The sequence below is a fragment of the Perissodus microlepis genome, chromosome 16 (assembly GCF_051167445.1).
Source record: "Perissodus microlepis isolate ML-2025 ecotype Zambia chromosome 16, ASM5116744v1, whole genome shotgun sequence".
Lineage (NCBI taxonomy): Eukaryota > Metazoa > Chordata > Actinopteri > Cichliformes > Cichlidae > Perissodus > Perissodus microlepis.
Window position 1 is genome coordinate 780,015 of NC_140476.1, and position 22,928 is coordinate 802,942.

The 22,928-nt window shown below is 44.4% G+C and overlaps 1 protein-coding gene and 1 long non-coding RNA gene across 2 annotated transcripts; one reads left to right on the forward strand and one right to left on the reverse strand.

The window, feature by feature from the left end:
• Positions 1 to 1,351: 1,351 nt before the first annotated feature.
• LOC146370138 (uncharacterized) lies at positions 1,352 to 12,419 on the forward strand. Its single transcript, XM_084955007.1, has 8 exons — positions 1,352 to 1,562; positions 3,202 to 3,322; positions 3,462 to 3,585; positions 7,036 to 7,226; positions 7,504 to 7,664; positions 8,967 to 9,120; positions 9,396 to 9,523; positions 11,412 to 12,419. Exons 2-8 carry the CDS (start codon positions 3,274 to 3,276, stop codon positions 12,126 to 12,128), a joined length of 1,524 nt encoding a protein of 507 aa, XP_084811133.1. The 5' UTR covers positions 1,352 to 1,562; positions 3,202 to 3,273; the 3' UTR covers positions 12,129 to 12,419.
• Positions 8,608 to 13,215, reverse strand: LOC146370139 (uncharacterized). Its single transcript, XR_014802921.1, has 2 exons — positions 13,124 to 13,215; positions 8,608 to 10,444 (listed from the first exon to the last, which is right to left on the reverse strand). It is a non-coding gene; the product is annotated as an uncharacterized LOC146370139 (long non-coding RNA).
• Positions 13,216 to 22,928: the final 9,713 nt, after the last annotated feature.

The window sequence follows — 22,928 nt, forward strand, 5'->3', positions numbered from 1 at the left end:
AGGTGAAGACCCCACAGAGTTAATGCAGGACAAACGTTCACTCGGATTCATTGATGAAGTGAATGCAGGACTACATGTGTGTCCTTCTCATGAGTGGACACACATGGATGTGAACCACACCTGTTTGGCTGAGCCAAAACAACCGCAGCAGTGATTCGAACCTAAAGTACTCTGGATACTGTTACTGTACAAATACTATTACATGTTTGTTGGTCAGGTGTCCTGTAGGAAGAAAACACTTGAATGTGCATGAACGCGTTTACATGAGGACAAAGTGACTTCAAGGGAAATACAAATCTTCACATTTTGATGTCTGTCAGTTATTTTGTTCATGAAGTTTTAATTTATGAATTTTTGAGCAGATGGTGTAATAGGTTGTAACTGTATCGAAGTGTAAAGATATAAAGAAATACATTTAATGAGTTACAGTGAAAACACGACTTTCAGTTTTTCTATTCATAGAAATTTTATTGTGAACAAACGGAATTTTCCGTTTTAGAGTTGAAGGAATGTCCGTAAATAGTAGAGAAATTCTACGGAATCTTCTGTTTTACCGGAAAAGTTCTTGAACTTCAGTAAAAGATCTACGATTTTTTTTTTTTTTACCCGAGCGAGGCCGCATCTGTCCACGCCAGTATAAACCACAGCACAGGATCCACCCACTGCAAATTACCGACAGTGCACACTGACAACCCCAACTGCGACTACACCTCCCAGCCACCTCCTCCCAGCTTCCCCGACATTAAAACACCCCCCAACCTTTCCCCTGAACAAGCATCCTTTATATGCATGCGCGACGGGATCTCAGAGACAGCAGCTGATCCGGCGAGGTCTGGAGTCCCGACCTAAACACGGCACCCATCCTCCCCTCCTCACCCCCGAACATAACACCCTTTCCATCCAGCTGGATCGCCGGTGTGGTGCCAGGGTTGGTATCCCCAGACAATTTGTTTCCCCTGCGTCGGGAGCGCGCACAGGGCTGTCCAAATCACGGATGAACACTATCTGTCATTTGTAGATTTAGTTCACAAACACTTCTTATAAAGACGTATTACTGCTGAAATATTAGCGGCGTTGGCTCTTTAAACAGTAAAGTTACAGGATACAAATAAATATGAGCCACAGTGTGGAAATGATGCGCCGCGTGAGAACTTTTAATGCATCATTTTCTCCTGTAACCCACAAACACTCATCAGTGCGCGCTCCCGACGTACGGGAAAAATTCTACCCTGGCACTCCGACACGCCCACGCATGATGTTAACCACTCAGTTCCTACTGTGACAGGTCCACAGTTCATCCCGATCACATTACAGTAATTTAATAACATATTATTAAGATACAGACAACTAGATCCAGCTTAAGAAAAAAAAAGTCCACCGAGACCAGTGTAGAACTGTGTCGGTGCGGGAGGCTTTTACTTTGAAGGGCGTGGCAGGAAGCGGTGGTAGGTTTGACGTGGAGAGCTGAGAGGAGCCCGTCTGCGTCACAGTGTAAGGAGAGTTTCTGGGAGCTGCTCGTCTTTCTCCGAGGCTGTGGAAGCTCCGCTCCGGGCAGACAGGAGGTGAGTGACCGGGCAGAGGGCCACCGAGGCCGGCCGAACATGTCCACGACACCGCTGTCCGTGTGTGGCTGTGTCGGTTCCGCAGGGAGCAGTGACCTGCGGGCACTCCGGGGCCGGTTTATGGTGTTTAACTACCGACTAGTACACACCAGCAGGGGCCAGACTGTGGAGCTGACACCGACCAGCCGCGTGAAGTAATAACAACAATGATAATAATGATAATAATGATAATAGGGATAACTGACTGATCAGAAAGTCAGTCAGAGTGGACGTGGGTGTCCGTGGTCACTGAGACTGTGTGTTGTGTTCCTCTGAACAAAGCGCTCATTAAACTAATCTGATTTTGCCTTTTATTGTTTTAAACGTGGGAGAGTGGACAGGTTTCACCGTGGGCTCAGATTATCATATCACGATCTGTCACTCTGACAAACACCACGCTGACTAAAACTTCTGTAATGTGACTTAAGTGCACGAGACTGTCCAGTTATTATTGTTGTTGTTGTTGTTGTTGCTGTTGTTGTTTAGCAGCACGGTGGCGCGGTGATTAGCGCTGTTGTCGGGTCTTTCTGCGTGGAGTTTGCGTGTTCTCCCCGTGTCTGTCGCCAGTCTGGTCTGTGTCAGACTGGCGACCAGTGCAGCGTGCAGGGTAACTGGGAGGCTCCAGCCCCCTGTGACCCTGACAAGGATCACCAGAAGTGATGGATTATCGCTATTGTCACTGTTATTGTTGTTGACTGTGTTGTGTGTTTTTCACGTGTGGTTTTTCAAACACCATACAGTAAACCTTTGATGTCCTGGTGTTTCACGCTCATGAACCGTCCTCATCGTGATGTCTTCACTGAAAACAGGAACTGGGAGACTTTCACAGCGGTGCTGAGGCTCCCAGCCTCTGGACCAGACTCGGGGTCCTGAGCGTGTTTCCAGTCAGTCTGCACGGCTCCTGTTTTTGTAAAAGAACGTCAGTTTTTTCTGCAGCTCCCGTCTGGTGAACACTGAGTCAAAAGTTCACCTTCAAGCTTTAACTCTGGTTTCTAATAATGTGGTAGAAGTGATGCACGTGGGAGGATGTGAGAGTGCTGAGGCAGCAGGGCTGGGCTCAGCGGCAGAGGAGGAAGAGGAGGAAGAGGAGAGAAGGTGCCAGGCTTGCTGTGATGTCATCATTCATGCTTGATGCAACATGTTGACGATGTTGCCCACAAGTCTGAGAGACAACTTTTGTTTCCTGCAGGCCTGAGAGAAGCTGCTCTCACAGCATTGATTATAGATTATTGATTATTGGAGCTGCTGTTTCTGTGACCTTCGGCGGGTGGAGCGTCCTTCCTCGCGCCGCTCTGGGCTCTCCCGGCTCGGGGACTTCCCGTGATGCTCTGAGCGCGTCCTCTCCCCTCTCTCGCCGTTTGCAGTGCGTCGCTAAATGTTGTCTTTTTAGTGTTTCATCCTGTTTCCCTGCTCTCTTCCTGTGAAAAGGGGTTTTCGTCACCGCTGTCTGATGGTGGGGGTTTTCTGTCTTCAGGATGAAGCGGCTGCAGTTGGGCAACTAACTGAGTTTATGTTTAATTGACTGAAAATCTTTTCTCGAACCGAAACATTACAATCGTCTCGTCGATGAGATGTAAATGTAGATGATGTTTCGCTGCAGCTGGACCGCGTGGTGCTTCCTGGCTCTCAGCGCGTTTGCCGGCGTGACGATGAATCCTGCCCACCTGTGACGATGGCCTGTCTGCCTCTGCTGCTCTGCCTCAGCTTGCTGCTGCACTCAGGTGAGTCATGTAAAAGCAGTCAGGTGTTCAAATACCGTCCTGCCCCACCCACACACAGGCTGATACCTGTCAGGTATACTTTGGATCCTCGTGACTCATCAGATTGCCTCACATATTTTCCCTTTTCTTCCTCGCGCAGAGCTCGCTCATCCGCCTCCCGCACCTGTTAACCTTTCTGTCGACTCGCTGAACTTCCGCCACGTCCTCTGGTGGAAGCCCGGCGACAACACGCCCCCTGGGACAGAGTACGGGGTCTTTGTGAGGTAATTTGTCCGCCGTCTGTCCTCACGTCCTGTCACTCTCAGCCTGGTAACATGAAGACGATGGTGCTCACATCAAACCCCAAAAAGCCTCTGAGCTCTGTGGGTGATGTAGAAACACAAAGTTCAGACGCTTGAAGGATCAAGTTAAAGCTCAGCTGTGACTCCAGGCTTTTATTAACACACACACACACACACACACACACACACACACACACACCTGAGATAAAGGACAGGATTAAACACCTGTAAATAAAAGTGTTGCATCAGCTGCGTGTTTTTGTCAGATGCTTCCTGTCGAAGTTCAGAACACGATATTTTTTCTAAAGGAGGGTAAAAGTCCCCCCGTAGCCTGCTGGGAAATTCCACTGTTGCTTCTACTGTTTTACCAAAAGAACGATTCAAAAATAGATTTCCTGTTTTATTTTGTAACTCACACAAGTTTGTCTGCACTTTTCTTCAGATCAAAGAAAGAAATGAAACAATAGAATTATTTCATTTTTAATTATATTGTAATTATGCAGCTATACAAAGTTAGTTAGTTACAAGTTTTTTTGTTCATATTTTATAAAATAAAAGGAAACAGCTTCATTTTTGAACAGATTTCATGGAGACAGACGTTCTGGTCTTTAGACCCGGTGTCGTGTCCACGTGTGACGACATCAGAAACATTCGAGCCAAACTCGGAAACATAAGCAGCTCGTTCGTACGCGTAAATAAAAAGACAAAGTGTGCTGTGATCGTGAGACGATGGAGGATCAGGTGTGTGAGTGGGGGCGTGACCTCCATGCAGGTTTATGATGTGTGGTAAACATGAAGCAGCCCTTCCTGCTGCCTGTGATGGCGTGCACGGCGTGCTCTGTGGGACGATGAGCCGCCGTCTCTGAGTAACTGCTGCACAGAGATCAGCTGGTCCAGGCTTCAGGGAGCGCTCCTCTCAGGCGTGGAGGAAACCCCTGATAACAGACGCACACAGCCTCGAGAGCTTGAACGCAGCTTACAGCTGTTTTCCATTTACCCGCACACACACACAAAGATGTTCTAGCACACAGATCGTGGTTATTTTGGAGTGCGTGGAGATGAAACGGGAAGTGAAAGCAGAGCAGCGTGCTGAGGTTTGTGGGGACCTCTTCAGACCAGGGTCACCAACCTTTTTGCCCTGAGAGCTACTTTAAGGGTACTGAGTAATCCGAGGGGCGACGTGTCTGACACAGAGCTCACCTTTAACATTCTAATATTATCAATAACAGATATTAGTGTGTGTGCAGGGACGACTCACACACTGACAGTGGGAGTTCTCACAGCTGATATCTCTGAACATGTTTGTAGGAAACCATCAGCTGATATGTAACCATGGAGACTGCCCCACGTTTGTACACGTCCTTCATATTTAAATGAATCTTCTAACATTTGTACCGATCACCAAATCTGTTGCATTTCCGTCATTTTTCACGTTTTTGTACAATGTTTGACTTTGATTGTTTGGGCCGCGTTGCTGTGGTGATGATCTCCTGCTGGTGAACCGCGACCTTTAATCTGCTCACGTTTTCAGTCAGCTTCACTGGCTCCTTCTTCTTCGTTGGTGGAATATCTGCCTGGGCGGGGTGCTTTGTCTCTCCTGGGTGGTTTGGTCACAGAGAGCAGCTGGGATGGCTCTGACGCCGTTTCAGTTTCAGCACTCATCGTGAGGGTTCGCTTTACGTTTGCAAGGTTTAACACGAATACACTGAAACTGCTCGTGGCTTCGTGTTTTTCAGCTAGTTCAGAAACTGATCTTCCTCATACAGCGTCCTCGTCACCAAACCACAGCCTGTGGGTCCAACGAGTCTTTATTGTCTTTAGGGCTGCCACGATTAGTCGACTAGTCACGATTACGTCGACTATCAAAATCGTCGACGAATGATTTAATAGTCGACGCGTCGTTTGAAGCTTTGTAACAACATAAAAGACGCAGGAATAAGTAGCGGGATTTAAGAGTGTAATAACGGACTGAAACAGAAGATGGCAGCACTGCATGTACAAGGATGCCAGCTGCCGTTAAACCCCGAAGAAGAAGAAGCTGTGTCCCAGAATTCATAGCGCAGCCCAGCTCAGTTTCCAACAATGGCGGCAGCTAGTTAGTTTTAATATTACTCTTATTATTCTTTCTGGGTCACAAAATAAACGTTTAACATATTTTCAGGCGAGAATGTAGCTGTGTAAACCTCAAATATCTGCTCAGTTTATCAGGACACCACATATTTTCAAAAGCGCTCCGACGTTTTCGGAGACGTCTGTTACCCACTAGCTCGATAGCGAGCTGGGGGCAAGGGTCACTAGAGCCGTGAGAACACCGGACTCCCGGCAAATCGTTTTCAAACCCACCGCCGTCTTTCACTACTCAGGTTAAACATGATATATAAGTCACTTAGATAACTTAAAAATTATATTGTTTGGCTTTTTTTTTTTCAGTATTTTATTTGTTCCTGAGTAAATCGGTTTGGCTGAGATTAAAGTTATAGTTTTTACACAGCTGAATAAACATCAAGCAGACAGCTGATTATCAGAAGTGTGAGATGCTCGAGAATTTACTCCGGTGTCCTGTTATATTTTAGATAGCAAGGAGTTTATTAAACTTCACCGAAACAATCTGCAAATTTCATTAAAATTTAATAAACTATCATCTTGTCTTTATTTTTAGTTAGCACATACCTGAAACACTTAAAGCTGTAAGCTAATGATAGTTATATAAGAGCAGATGCTGCTGGTGCAATAAGCTGTTCGTTTTCTGTCCAATGGATGATGATCTGATTAGTCGACTAATTGCAAAAATAATCGGTGACTAGTCGACTATCAGAATAATTGTTTGTGGCAGCCCTAGTTGTCTTACAGCTAAAACGCAGCAGCATCCGGCCGCCTTCCTGCATGTCTTAGAAATGATTTTCAGGTTTCACTGAGTCTTCAGAGCCGGCGTGCTGGCCTCAGGTGAGCCAGCTTCAGGCCTCAGATGGGTTTCCATCAGGATCTGAACGAGCTGTCAGAGGGAATAAAACCTGTGACACGTGGTGCGTTCACTTGTCCTGTTTTAGCTCTGAAATATTAGCGTTGTGTCATATTCCCGTCTTAAGCACCCTGAATGCATCATCTTTTATCTGGAAACACGTCTACAGGCCTCAGCAGGTTAAAGGTCACAGCCTCGACAGCACGGCTTAGGTTTGAAAAGCTGCGTCTGAGCAAAGCAGCAGACTTCTGAGCTTTTTAATTAACATCTAAACTCCTCTCTTATTCATGAATGGTAACCTGACAGTAAACGTCCAATCAGAAATCAGCTTTCGTTTGAATCCAGGACCAGCTGGATTCGAGACATGAACAGCTCATCGTCGCTGTTTGAGCAAACAGTCGTCACACAAAGCAAATGTTTCTTTTACTGTTTTTGTCCTTCTGATCTAAAATGTTCTGTTTGTCGTTGTTCAGTGATAATAGAAAGAAGTGGGAACAGCAATGCAACATACCAACGCAGCCCCAATGCAACCTAACATCTGGAACATCAATGCCGCTGATGCTACCACAGTGGAACTTTCATTATTACCTGCACGTCAAAGCTTTCTTCAACCAAACCTGGTCTCCGAGGTCCAGAATAATTGAGTTTGTCCCTTACAAAGAAAGTACGTCAGCATGAGCGTCTTCTGGGTTTCACACTGGTGCATTTGGATTTAAGTGTGTCCCACAGTGTTAGTGAGATTAGTTTGTATTCAAAGATGTCAGCTGGGTTTGGTTCAGTGTGTCTGTGACTCACCTGGTACTTTGCAGGTACACACAGTAACTTTACAGACTCAGTTACTCTCTAATAATCCAGATGCATCAGGCTTTGATTGAACTAAAATCTCTGGACTGGTTGAATCTTTACCAAAAGGTGACCGCGTGTTTTCTTCTGTTTACAAGCTAAATTAGGTCCTCTAGAGGTCTCACTGGTCGGATATGAAAACTACATCCAGATCAACATTTCACTGCCTTGGACTGATGACCTGCCAAACTTTCCCAGTATCCAGCAATATTACGGAGCCAGAGTCTCATTTCGGATCGGAACCGATGGAGAAATCAGGGTAAGACATCCATTTCATCCCAACATCAATGTGCAGATTTAGACCTCAGCTGGTGTCTTCGTTCTAGAGTTCCTTTAAACCTGTTTGAGGCTTCAGTCACACAGGCCTACAGACCATCCTGTCCCTGAGCCAGCGGTCGCTGACTGGTGTCCAGGCGCGGCTGTAAAACACATACAGTACATATACGATATAAAAATGGAAATGCAGCCAATCACACAAAGGCGCAGATTTGGCTTAAAATAACCTGGTTGCACAAATATGCACACCCTTAAACTAATACCTTGTTGCAGCACCTTTGCCCTTTATCACTCTAATCAGTCTTTTTGGGTAGGAACCTATCAGCATGGCACGTCTTGATGTGGAAATATTTGCTCACTCTTCTTTGCAAAAAACCGTCCAAATCGGACAGATTGCGAGGACATCTCCTGTGCACAGCCCTCTTCAGATCAGCCGACAGATGTTGGAATTCAGGTCTGGACTCTGTCCGGTCTCTTCCAAAGCCTCAGCCTCATTCCGGTGAATCCATTCTGTTGTTGTTCTGGATGTGTGCTTTGGGTCATTGCTGTGCTGAAAGATGAAGTTCCTCTTTATCTTCCGCTTTCTAACAGAAGGCCGAAGGTTTTGTGCCAACACCAACTGGTAACAGTAGTTCATGTTTAGAATAAAAGATCCCAGCTCACTGATCTGATCGGGGCAGTAGTGCCTAAAATGTTGCAGAATTTTTCTGAGAGATCTTTTACTCTGTGGTAATCTTTCATGAGTAGTTTTATGGACAAAACCCACCAGGTCATTCAGTGTTCCCTTAGTGCTGATGTAAAGAGATAGCATATGTAGGCAAGTATTTTTTTTTTGTATGTAATTTGTATAGTATTTTTTTCTCTCTTATTTTCTTTTCTAAATGTACTTGTATATTGTTCACATGTTGAAATAAATTACCAATCAATCAAAGTATATTTCTCCCTTTATCAAGAAGCAAAGACAAAAAGGGGGGCAAAAAGAAACAGGGCAGGGTTCTGTGGTTGAATCATCCGTCCCCACCAATGCCAAAACCAAATCTACGCCCTTGCAATCACAGCAGGCTTCTGCCTAAAAGCAGGTGTCAGGTTGATTGACATGAGGAGACTTTGACTTTGAGAGTCACCTGTCAGAGCAGGTGTTGTACACCTGGTCAGGCCTCCAAAGGTGTCTTCATGGCCGCGTAGAGGTCAGAGGAGAAAACGATGCTGAGGATCACAGCAGTGGGTCGTGGACAAATCCCAGATGTGATTTTAATGACACGTTTCCTCCTTCTTTGACTTGCAGACGCTGGAAACAGAAAAAAAAAGTTTGACCCTTGAAAACTTAAAGAAAGGGGCGGAGTACTGCATACAGGTGAAGCTCAACACCAGAAACCCAAACAAGCATGAGCCGTCTGCCTGGAAGTGCACCTTCACCACGGCGGTGGACCAGCAGAGAGGTGAGCTGATGTGCAGCCGGTAAGGCGGGCGTTGTTGCTGAATCAGAGCATAATGAGCTGCCACAATTCATCTGCCTCCTTATCTGTGTAAATATGCAGAGGGAGTAATTACTAACACATGCCAGGGCTGCCCCTCTCGCCAGTGGGACTCCTCCCCCAGCCACCTGCTCCACCCATCCCTCCCACAGCAGAGCCACAAACCACACCCCTCCGCTGTACTTCGGCTGGTTCAGACGGTCGTCTGCATGGAATAATGTGTGTCTGTGTGTCTGCAGGCCTCACTTTAGGTTTGGTCATCGGCGTCCCGATGGTTGCCATCTTCATCGTCACGAGCTGCCTGCTCCTCCTCTTCTACACGGGAGTCATTTGTAAACTGAAGGAAACTGTGCCCAGAGTTCTAATTGTAAGAAATCCAGTTTCATATACACTCTAACACCTGTGGTTTGAGAGATTTTATAATGATGTGTTTACTTCTGCTGTGAAGTTGAACATCGCCTTCATTTTCATCCATGAGCGTCTCTCAGAGGACAAAGTTCAAATACTTTGAAGCTCCACAGTCGTAAAGCTCCTCCAGCATATTGTGATTTGCATTTCCACAAAAGGACCAAAGTCCTTCAAAGGTTAAGCAAATGAGTCAGCTGAGCTGAAAACTACTTCTGTTTTGCCCTGCTGCTCCATGTATATCTTGCTTCAGTCTTAAATATGATCAACCTATCTCTAATAACCAGCTGTGTACCACAGGCCTTCAAGCTGGCTGTAGTTAAACCTTTACTCAAAAAGCATCTCTAGACCATCTCTAGATCCTTGAAAGAGTAGTTGTCAAACAGCTAACAGATCACAGTGACTGTCCCCAGAAAACAGCTTTGGCTGATGTGTTTGTCCTGCATACTTAGACACAGCTGTGACTCAATGATACTGTGACCAAGTGGTCAGCGGGGTTATAAAAGAAATAATAAAATGACAACGCCACCTGGGGGGGAATTCTAGCCCCCAGGAAATATGAACTTTAGAAATGAAATGTAATTAAAACAACAACGTTTGCACAGGTTCAGGGATGGCCACTGAGGCCGGCTCAAATATTAACACCATTTTATTTATTAAAAAAATAAAAAACAAAAGAACAAAGACAGCGCACTAAATGTCTAAAATAGTGTCCCAAATTACAAAAAATAAACATACAACTGGGACTTACCAGCAGCGGTGGACCAAAAGAAAACCACACAAAAAACCCCACTCTAGTCTATTCACCTGGTGCTGTACAACAAAAGTGTGGAAAACGACCCGCCACCTAAGGTCCCACGGCCGCTGGTAGATCCTCAGTTCGCTGAAATAAAAGCACAAGATATACACATTAAAAAGGATAAAAAAGTGGGACATAAAAAGGCTCTCTATATACTAAAAAAAGAAATTAAAAGAAAAACTGAGATCTGCAATAAAACACACCCACATACACACCACAGAGCACAGATTGGAAATACTCGTGCTCTGCGAGCCAGCCCACAGCTGGTGCTGGTTCCGATTGTCCGTAGCCCTACTCGGTCTCGCGCAGCTCTCCACACCTGGGAGAGGGAAAGGGAGAGGCAGTACCAGTTTTGTAACACCAGCCCAATATGCAGCTGAAGATCGCCCCGACCAGCCTCGAAAGCTGGAGTGAAACGATAGTCCAAAAAGGGGCTTAGCGTGAGACCCAAAGCCCCCAGGGGCGAGGCGAGGCCAGCAGGAGGAACAAAACTGGACGGCCAACAGATCGGAACACAAGATAAAACAGGGCAAGACAAGACAGCAGATAGGCAGGCGTCTCGACTCTTCGCTTAAAATCAGGCAGTTGGTCCCTGAGAGGGTGCGGCAGCAATCAAACCCCCAAGACTGGAGGCGCTGTACTGTACGGTGGACGCAACTCACGCGTCTCTCCACCACGGCTGGAGTAAAGGAAAGAGAAACAGCCGCGCTGTAGCAGTCACACAATCCGATCGTATCGGTAAATTAACCAATAGGCCAGCATTTACTGCTGTATCGCACCAGAAGCTCGGGAGGAATGATCCAACAAAAAAACCGGCTTCCCTTTATACAGGTAAACACCACCCTGTAATCAATATGCAGTTGGGTTCCTAATTAACCCAATCACACGATACAAGGAGCGAGTGCAGCGGAAAGAGAGCGAGGGTGGTAGAGCGAGCGAGAAAGAGAGAAAAAGAAGGGCGAGTAGCCCATCCGGCTACATCACTCAGACATCTTCAGCAGAGTTTGCCTCTGTTCCACCTTCTCAGAGCTTCTTTCTCTTCTCTTTGTAGACGGCTCTAACCAAAGGCTACGTCCTGACCCCGCAGCCCACCGTCCCAGATCCCATCTCAGTTACCTCGGAGACCGGGGAGCATAACAATCACACAACATCACCTTCTGCCAACATTGACGATGTCTCAGAGGACGACGATGATGGCAACATGCACTATGTGAACAGAGCAGTGGATCTCTCCTCGGGGGAGAGCTGCTGCTGTGAGGAGCTGTCTGGCAACATGTCAACGAACAGCGAGCCAACGGCAGCACTGGACGCTGGAAGTTCAAGGTTATTTGCTAAGGTGAAGGTAACGGCGCTGCCTGCAGAGTCTGACGAAGGCCAGGTGGAGACGGAGGTGGAGGGAGCGCAGCTCTGTTTGGTGAAAGAGAGGAGTCGAAGTGGAGTCTGGGGACAAAGTCAGGACGAGGAGGTGGTGAAGTCCAAAGAGGACAAGGAGGTGCGGGACATCTCCGGCAATGTCAACCTGTTCTCAGTCACCCTCGCCTCAATGGCTGCACGCGATGAAGATGAGGAGGACGTCACAGACTTTTTGAAAGAGTCCAGCCTGGAGGGTTTACCTGCCACAGACTCACAAACTGAATCAGATCACCTGACACCTCAAGTATTCCCGACACACACAGACCGCACTGCGAGCAGATGTGAAGGCAACAGCACGGACACGCTAACTGAAGAGGAAGAGGAGGAGTTCTCGCCCTATTTGAGAAACAGATGATACTGATGTGTGCCGCTCTGAGCGTCCATGACTCGCAGGTTCTCCTCGTGTTTGTAGACCAGCTTATTATTTGGTGCTGCAGGTCAGAAGCTCTGCAAATGAACCAGCCGGATTTTCTGTGTCCGACTTTTTGACTTGTTTGACTGTGAACGTAAAACTGATGCTGCCAAATGGGGTCCAGACACTTTTTAATGTTGTTTGAAAATTAAACATAAGCATTTTAAGAAAATCAAAGGAAACTGTGACATTTCTCTTTCTAATGTTCTTCATTAAATATAGATTTTAATGTTTGCTTTTCTCCTGGTTTCCATTCTCTGTACTTCATAATTAAGTTTTGGTCATCTCACGCTGGGTCTCAGGAAAAAATAACCACAAACTATATCACATGACTTCTCAAAGCTACTGGGAGCCTGTCAGGTAAGCGTCCGTGCTTCCACAACATCACGTGATTTCCTATCACCGACTTCTCGCGGTGCTGCATTCATGACCGCCGGTCTAATGAGATCTCGTGAAGAGACGGCGTTATAAACAGTAAAGAAAATTAAAAAGAATATATATATATATATATATATATATATGTGTGTGTGTGTGTGTGTGTGTATATAATTATTTGCTACACCCACCATCTAAGGGAAGATGTCCCGTTAAATTAACTGTAACGGTATGTTTTTATTGCGTCTGTATTTAATGCTGTGTGTCAAACGAAGTTTACACTTTATAATTTGTCAGACTGGGCATATTTTGTGTTTTCACAGCAAACTCAAAGCGACCGAGTGGAAAATGTTTCTAAGTGTTGTTGCAGCTCCTCCAACCAACGGCCGCAGCAGGCTAAACATGAGGACGCTGATGACGCGCAACAATAAACACATTAGATGCACTTCTGTACTATTTGTTCCTTTTATTCCACATGTTACTGTCCACTATACAGATCAGCACATGGGATCAAACTATTAAACAAATGCACAGACTGCACAAACAAAACGACTGCAACTCACAAAGAATTACACCAATTGCTAGTGATGTGTCCTGTGTGTCGAAGCTTCGGAGCGTGTGTCGGGTAATCTCAGGGGAGTTTTTGGTAAGCGCGTATCGAGGCTTGTTTTGATTACGTATGCAGTGACGTTCGAGGCCTCGCGGGCAGTCCGTACCACGTGACTGATTCAGGAACTGGCTCGCCGGTTCGCGCCAGATTCGAAATAAAATGGGCAGCAAAACACAGCTGATTTCCACCATCACACTGTGTTGTGGAATTGGATTACGTACGTGCTACATAGCTACTTGAGCATTTCTTCTTCGATGGAACCAGCAAGGAAGAGATTTTTTTTAATAATCTCATCTCTCCTAATAAAGTATGCACGCAGTAATAAATATCATGAATGATAAGCACCATAATATAAACAAACAACACTACAGATCCTATAATCTGATTTCTGTCTTTTAGTTTTAGTTTAATGATTAGAAGTCGGCCATCTTGGATACAACTTTTGTTTTTTCAATAGGAAGAGGGCCATGTGACACATCAAACTTATTGGTAATGTCACAAGAAAAACAATGGTGTGCTTGGTTTCAACGTAACTTTATTCTTTCATGAGTTATTTACAAGTTTCTCTTTGTTCACAGCCATTGACATGTCGAAGAGGTTAACATGTGAGGCGCGGATCGAAATTGTGTTGATATCTGGTGAACGCAGTAACCGGGTCATTGCAGCAGATTTCAATGCAAGACCCCCTACGAGACCACCCATCTCCCATGCTACAGTTAGCAAACTGCTTGCTAAATTTCGTGAAACTGGTTCAGTGTTGGATTTGCCAAAATGTGGACGCAAGAAAACTGTCACTAATGAAGAAACATCAGTGGCTGTCCTAGCTTCATTCAGCAAGAGCCCACAGTATAGCACTCGCCGCATGTCACTGGAGAGTGGCATTAGTTGAACATCGCTTCGGCGGATATTAGCTACTCACAAATGGCACCCTTACAAACTCCAGCTGCTGCAGCATCTCAATGAGGATGACCCAGATTGGCGCACAAAATTTGCAGAATGGGCAAAACGAAAATTGGAACAGGACCCTCAGTTCACGCAGAAGATTTTGTTCAGTGATGAGCAGTGTTGGGTAAGTTACTTTAAATTAGTAACTTAGTTACATTACTAGTTACTTCCATCAAAAGTAACTCAGTTACTTCAAGTTACTCGTTACTTTCAAAGTAACTAGTTACTAGGGAAAGTAACTTTGGTTTTACTCAGACTTCTCTTGTTAATGTGTTGCTAACTGGATACCCAGCAAGAGTGCCAGTCTTCTAGCTTGCTTACTTGCCACAAGTGCACTGTGCCACCTACCAAAGGAAAAAATAATGTGCATATTTCCACGAGAGAAATCCCACGCCTGGACCGTCGTTGACCGCCGCCATGATTCTAGCCTACGTCACAGCGTCATGTGCGCTTTTTACATCCAACACAAAAACTGCAGTCGTGGTGCTTTTGATTGTACTCAGAACTCAGAAATTCTGCCTTCTGAATAGGAAGATGTAGGTAACACCAGACTGCAGATGAGCTGCATACAGGGCTGGTTTGGGACAAAAAATCAGCCCGGGCATTTTGACTAGAGACCGGCCGCCATTATAGCAAATATCATAAAGCCTTTGAATGAAAACAAACGCTGTTGTGACAGTGATGTACACTGTAGTGATGGTATATGTATCAATCTATCAATTGTTTGTTGTAAGACTCAGATAATTATTTATTAAAAGCTAGATATTTGAAATGAGAATAAGAAAGTATTTCTTTGTGCCCCCCTTTCCCTGTTAATGCCCTACCTGGCCCCCTGGCAACACTTTGCTAGACCCGCCCCTGCACAGTTACCAGCTGTCAGCTACATAGAAAAGGATCCTGGTGTTATTTATCTCTCAGAAACAGTTCATAACTTCCCTTCAACTCATTCATGTCACCTAAAAGGTAAACCTGTTTCTCCATCACCTGTTCAGCTCTGATGATTCAGTAAGGACGTCTCCTGGTTTCATCTGGTTTCCCACTCACCAGATATACAAACCGATATCATGACCAGCAGCTTTACAGCTGTGGCTCCAGCCAACATCAGCTGATACTAGAAATTAATATTAAATAAATTCTAACAACAGCTGATCAAACGTGCTGCTGTTGTTTAACGCGACATCCGCTGGTTTCCTCTTTCTGGCGCAAAGTGGACGATAAATAAACAAGAGGGAAAAGCCGATCAGCTGATCATTGATCAGTTTCATGATTAAAGTAGCAACAGGAGAGGGAGAGAATGAGAGAAGAAGAGGCAGCTGTGCAGCAAAGACACAGAATAACTCCAGCTTTGTGTCTTTTTCATTGTAGCTGAAGTCCGGGACAAACTGTTCCTTTTCACCTCAAGACGAAACGCGTAATATTTTCTCTGAATACGAGACGATTCAGTCTTTTAGGGAACGGTTGGCAACTCTAATAATTAACCGTATGAACAAAATAAAGTTCAACATCAGTAACATAGCACCACCGAGCTGTATAGAAACTCCGTCATGCTAGCTAGCACGCAGTACGAAAAAGTCAGCACAACGGAAATAAACTCCAACTAAACTTGGTTTATATCTGACCAGATAGACTGCAGGTCATAATGTCTTACCTGGAATTCAGTTCACCTGACACTCGGACGGGCGGCCGCTTCGGGTCTCTGCTCCTCCTGCCTCCCCTTTCTCTCATCCACCTGCTGACCTCCACCACTTGCTAATGTTACTGAATCTGTGGAAGCTCCGCGATAGCCACCACACGAAGTAACGAATAACGAGCCTATCTAAATCCCAGTAACGAGTAACGCGTTCCTGATTTTGGCATAATAACTAGTTACCGTGCTCGTTACCACAATAATAACGTAGTTACTGTAACGCGTTACTTAATAACGCGTTAATCCCAACACTGGTGATGAGGCAAACTTTTATGTGAATGGTGAAGTTAACAAACAAAACCACCGCTATTGCTCTGACGCTAACCCACATTGGATTGATCCCTCCAAGACTGATGGACCAACAAAAGTGATGGTTTGGTGTGGTATATGGGGAACAACGATAGTGGGTCCATTCTTCATCAATGGAAACCTCAAGGCCACTGGATATTTGAAATTGCTACATGATGATGTGTTTCCCTCTTTATGCACTGAAGCTGGCACGTTCCCTGAGTTTTTCCAGCAAGATGGTGCACCACCACCTTATGGGTGCCAGGTCCGAGCATTCCTAGATGAACAGTTTCCTGGAAAGTGGATTGGTCGTCGTGGGCCAGTTGAATGGCCCCCAAGGTCTCCCGATCTGACCCCCTTAGACTTTTATCTTTGGGGTCATCTGAAGGCAATTGTCTATGGTGTGAGGATACGAGATGTGCAGCACCTGAAACTACGGATACTGGATGCCTGTGCTGGCATTTCTCCTGCGGTGTTGCTATCAGTGTGTGAAGAGTGGGAGAAGAGGGTTGCTGTATAAGCCGTGAGACCAGTTTTCCCGTGCTTCACTCGCGTACGTCAGTTTGAAGAGGAAAAAGAACTCCACGGGACTCCGATGTGAAAAGATGTAACAAAAAATTTATTCCACAGTTTGCATCTTACAGGAGTGGTCAGATTTAACTTATCCTCAACAAAATAACCTACTACGGTAGGAAAACCGTGTGGCTCTGTTCTACCCTGCTGCCGCGTATAGCTTATGCCGTGTTAACTCTTTTTCTCTCTCTCCCCCCTCCCGCACCGCATGCTGTCCAAGATAAAGACAATGTTGGATAACACCTCCCACCCACTCCATGACATGCTGGTCAGTCACAGGAGCTCGTTCAGTGAGAGACTGAGATTACCGAAAAGCACCACTGAACGACACAGGAAATCTTTCCTGCCTGTGGCCATCTCCCTGTACAACGCATCCACTTAACACACTGGTTACAGCTACAACTACACGTTTCTTTTCCAGCTGTTTATTTATGAGTGACTTATGTATGTATATATATGTATATATTGTACTATTCTTGTTAGCGTATTGTCTGTCTTGTCTTAATGTTGGTTTATAATGGAGCACTGTAACAAAAAATAATTTCCCCCAGGGATTAATAAAGTATTCTGATTCTGATAATTTGCATACATCCGTGATGCCCGGATTTTACTATAAACACGAGTCTTTAAGGCACATGTATTCATGGTACTACGTAACCAAACCAACACAGCAATAAAATAATTTTAGTTCCACCATAAACATGCATTTACTTCTTAAATTATTAATTACACAAACAAGCTTAACAACAGCGAAATATAAATACTAAAACATATGAACTATCTTAACTTGGCTCCCACAGTTGCATTGACAATCCAACACAATGGACAGCACATTGAACACATTTTATAAGTGGTCAGAAACTTGTAAATAATAAAGTTACGTTGAAACCAAGCACACCGTTGTTTTTCTTGTGACATTACCAATAAGTTTGATGTGTCACATGGCCCTCTTCCTATTGAAAAAACAAAAGTTGTATCCAAGATGGCCGACTTCTAAATGGCCACCATGGTCACCACCCATCTTGAGGATTTTGCCCCCTCACATATACTAATGTGCCACAAACAGGACTTTAATATCACCAACCATTCCCATTTCATTACGGTGTATCCATATAAATGGCCCACCCTGTACAACATTGGCCTATGGCATAAATCAGTGCATAAACCATACATCAAATTACAGTGAAAAATGCATCTAAATGACTCAACCTGCGTCAACAGGTTTCCCCTCATGCTTACCCTACCTTTCTACTCATCAACATCAGGTGCGGTGAAGAGGTGAGTGCAACCACATTTATCACCTAACACACCCATGAGTCACTCCCCACACGCGTGCACCAATACAGTGAGTGCATTTGAGGTATGGAATGCCAGGGCTGTCATAATGAATTAATTAAATACACCATTAAATAAGAGACCGGAGACTTCCGGTAATGGCGTTTACTGGGTAGACGTGTTTTAGGTCCGCTCCGCTACACGGCTCAGCATTTACCTAACGAACCTACTTCTTTGAGATTTTGATTCCCAGTTTTGGATGTCTTTTGCCTTTGTCGACTACCGAAGATTTAAAGAATGTCTAAGTCAAGGGGCAAACAAGACCGAGAAACCTCGACACTTGCGGCGCCTGTAACTGCAGCCAAGATTAGCTTAATGCTCGAGGAGCATAGAGCTGCATTGCTAGCGGACTTCAAGTTATCCTTTCAGGACTTGTCCTCTAAGTTAGACACTGTGCAGTCTGCAGTGCAGGACCACGGTCAACGCATTGATTCTCTGGAATCGACATACACTGAAGTTGACCAACGTCTGGACCAATTAGAGTCCGAATGCTCTATGCTTCGCAAAGACAACAACTGGCTAAAATCCAAGGTGGCAGACTTGGAAGGTCGCAGCAGGAGGCAGAATATATGACTTGTAGGACTACCTGAGGACATCGAAGGCCCACGCCCGACAGCTTTCTTTTCTCAGCTCCTCGTCGATGTTTTCGGAGCGCAGATGCTTCCCTCACCGCCCGAGCTGGACAGGGCGCACCGGAGTCCAGTTCCGAAATCGACGAAACCACGGCCGGTTATTCTGCGATTTCACCGGTACCAAATAAAAGACCTTGTAATCCGTGAAGCTCGTAAGAAAGGTGAGCTCAACTACAACGGCCATAGGATCCGGCTATATGAAGATTACAGCCCGGAGGTGGTGAAGAACCGAGCTGAGTATAAAGACGCGATGTCTGAACTTTATAAGCGGGGATTTAAACCTGCGCTCCTCTTCCCGGCTAAACTGCGCATCGTTCTGCCCGCAGGGGAGAAAAAGTGGTTTACGTCTGCTTCAGAAGCCGATAAGTTCGTGCAGGGCTTGAGGAACGAGGCTGAAGCTTAAAGGCCACAGTGACTGACAGCTGCGAGTAAAGTGACTTGAATCCTTGTTGACTTACAGGCAATCGGACGATTGCAGAGAAGGCAGGCAAGCACTACATGTTTCTGTTACTTTATGGTATACTAGTTGTCACCGTTTTGACACTTGGTTCTTATGTTTCTTTTGCAATATTTTGAATTAATGTTCACTGATTCCTAGAAGGTTCGACTTATACTGGGATATACACTTAGTACTTCAAAGTTAAGGTTATATGGAGTTTCTATGTAGCAGGAGTTTGGGCTAGGAGGTTGAAGTTGTTGGGAATATACTGCGGTCACCTTAGTTCAGAAATGGGACCTAGTGGGTGGGGTGGGGTGGGGGGAACTATGGCCCCGAGTTATTGTTCCTGTGTTTGTTTGCTTTGGTTGTATGTGGGGGTTTTATTTGTTTGTTTTCCCTTTTTTTGTTTTTTTTGTTTTGTTTTGTTTTGTTTTCTCTTGTCCCCTCCCATGTACGGTCATCTTGTCATTGTCACCAGATTTCAGTAAAACATATATATGGCTAGTTATAGCACTAACAATAGTACTATTAGATTCTTGTCTTGGAATGTGAAAGGCTTGAACGGTCCGGTAAAGAGATCTCGGGTTCTCAGCCACCTAAAACATCTCAGTGCAGATGTAGCTTTTCTCCAGGAGACTCATTTGCGAGTCAAAGATCATAAAAGACTTAAACCTCCATGGGTAGGTCATATGTTTCACTCAAACTTTGATATTCGAGCCAGAGGAGTGGCAATTTTAATTAGGAATAAAATACATTTTTCTCTCACTAAATTGATTGCTGACAAAAATGGGCGATATCTAATTGTTGTAGGGACCCTCATGAATAACCCAGTTGTTTTAGTGAACGTCTATGCCCCAAACTTTGACAACACTCTGTTTGCTAATAATCTTTTGAGGATGATTCCTGACTTAAATACACACCTCCTGATATTCGGAGGTGATTTAAACTGCGTTATTGACCCAGCTTTAGACAAATCTGCCACTGGTTCTAAAGCATCATCTGCTATGTCCAGGGCTTTCTCACACTTTATGACCCAAAATGGATACATTGATCCTTGGAGGTTTTTTAATCCCCAAGCCAGAGAATATTCCTTTTTTTCAAATGTGCATCACACATATTCTCGGATCGATTACTTTTTTATAAATGGCTCCATGGCTTCTAAAGTTTGCAACTCTGAATATCTTCCGATTGTTATATCTGATCATGCTCCATTAGTCCTGGATATGGCTTTGTCTCCTGGCTATAGACCGCAGCACCCATGGAGGTTGAACTCTCTTCTCTTGTCTGATTCAGCTTTCTGTGACTATATCTTATCTGCAATTGATAACTTCTTAACTACGAATGAGTCTGAGGACATCTCAAATTCTCTACTATGGGAAACTCTTAAAGCATACCTCAGGGGCCAAATAATTTCCTATTTATCTCACCTATATAAATCAAAGAAAGCTAAGCAAAATGAACTTTCTGCCAAAATTCAAGCTCTAGACCGGCAACACGCTCAAACTCCCTCACCTGAAATATATAAGCAGCGTCTTAACCTGCAATCGGAGTTCAGTCTCCTGTCGACCCATGATGCAGAGCAATTGTTATTACGGTCCCGTGGCAACTATTATGAACATGGTGATAAAGCCTCTCGTCTGCTAGCCCACCAGCTACGTCGCCAATCGGCATCTTGCCAAATTTTGCAAATTAGAAATGAATCGGGAACTTTGACTTCTGATCTAACGGAAATCAACTTAATTTTTAAGTCATTTTACAGTTCTCTGTATACATCAGAGTTCCCCTCTAATTCTATAGATATGAACCAGTTTCTTAACAAATTGGATACCCCTACAATTACAACCTCAACAGCAGCAGAAATTGATGCACTGCTCACTTTGGATGAGGTTATATCATCAATCACATCCTTACAGTCTGGAAAGTCCCCTGGTCCCAATGGGTTCCCTGCCGAATTTTATAAAAAATTCCACTTAAAACTGGCCCCTTTGCTGCTGTCGGTTTTTGAGGAGTCACTGAAATGCGGCTCTCTCCCTCAGACACTAAGACAGGCTTCTGTCTCATTACTGCATAAAGAAGGAAAGGATCCTACCTGTTGTGGCTCCTATCGACCAATAAGCCTTCTTAATGTAGACTTTAAAATCTTATCCAAACTGCTAGGAACCCGTTTAGAAAGAGTTCTCCCTTCTATTATATCAGACGAACAGACAGGCTTTATTAAAGGAAGACATTCCTTTTTTAATATACGGTCCCTTCTTAATATAATATACTCCAAAAATCATAGCACCGTCCCTGAGGTGGTGATCTCATTGGATGCTGAAAAAGCATTTGATCGAGTGGAATGGGAGTATCTTTTTGCAGTCTTGAGGAAATTTGGTTTTGGTGACAGTTTTATATCTTGGATTCATCTTTTATATACTACGCCACTGGCCTCTGTTTGTACTAATAATGTGAATTCTGAGTATTTTACTCTATCACGTGGTACACGTCAAGGTTGCCCACTCTCACCTTTACTTTTCACTTTAGCAATAGAGCCTCTTTCTGTGACTCTCAGAACCTCGCCTCTGTTTCAAGGGGTTATTCGTGGTGGTACGGAATATAGGGTTGCTCTGTATGCAGATGACTTATTACTATATGTTACAAATCCAACAATTCATTTATCCTCTATAATGGAAATACTTCTGAGTTTTGGCTCTTTCTCTGGGTACAAGATTAATATACAAAAAAGTGAATGTTTCCCTATAAACCCAGCTGCAAAAGAGCTTAGACAGACAGATTTTAATTTCCATTTAGCTTCTTCAGGTTTTAGATATCTAGGAGTACATATTACCAGTTCATTTAAAGCTTTGCGAACAGCAAATCTTAACCCTTTGCTGACCTATGTAAGGTTGGCTTTTCAAAGGTGGGCAAATCTTCCTGTATCACTTCTTGGCAGGATTAATATTATAAAAATGAATATTCTACCTAAATTCCTATACCTTTTTCAGTGTATCCCATTGTTTCTACCTAAGTCCTTTTTCAAATCTGTGAATCGAATGATTTCATCATTTATATGGGCAAATAAGACCCCCAGGATTAGTATGACCTCACTACAACAGGGTAAGCTCAGTGGGGGTCTTGCTCTGCCCAACTTGATGTTTTATTATTGGGCAGCCAACATTCAGAAGTATACCTATTGGCTGACTGATCCTCAGGCTTCTTGGTGTTGCCTTGAGGCTCAATCATGTTTCTCTTCCTCACTCCCAGCACTATTATTTTCATCCCTTCCTGTTTCCCTGTTACGATTCACAGACAACCCTGTTCTAATTGGCTCTCTAAAAATATGGTATCAATTCCGGCGTCACTTCAATTCTGTCTCTGCTTCTGCTCTGACCCCAATCTGTAACAACCACCTCTTCCCCCCATCCCTGGTGGACTCCTCTTTCAGTATATGGGCAAGAAAAGGTATCAAATGTTTTTATGACTTCTTCAAAGATAACATTTTTCTCAGCTTTAGTGAACTTTGTTCTTTGTATGATTTGCCCTCGTATCATTTGTTCCGCTACTTTCAAATAAGACACTGTGCATCTTCTATCTTGCCAGAGTTTCCAAGTCAGCCTCTCAAGCCTTGGTGGGAAGACTTATTCCAGTTGAAGCCTCACAGTAAGGCTCTAATATCACAAATCTATACTTTAATTATGGCATCGGGCAATTATTCAACCAAGAAAATTACCTCGAGTTGGGAACAGGAACTGGGTCTTCAGTTTGTTGAAGGTTACTGGGACAAAGTAATTGACAGAATTCATTCTTCAGCCTCATGTGCAAGACTCTCCCTTATTCAGTTTAAGACGGTATACAGATTACACTTCTCAACATCTAGACT

Bases quoted from the DNA above. Each gene is read 5' to 3' on its own strand.
- LOC146370138 (XM_084955007.1), top strand. From the start codon at position 3,274: ATGGCCTGTCTGCCTCTGCTGCTCTGCCTCAGCTTGCTGCTGCACTCA. The intron at 3,323-3,461 runs GTGAGTCATGTA...TTCCTCGCGCAG, and splicing joins CAGCTTGCTGCTGCACTCAG to AGCTCGCTCATCCGCCTCCC. The intron at 7,227-7,503 runs GTACGTCAGCAT...TCTGTTTACAAG, and splicing joins GTTTGTCCCTTACAAAGAAA to CTAAATTAGGTCCTCTAGAG.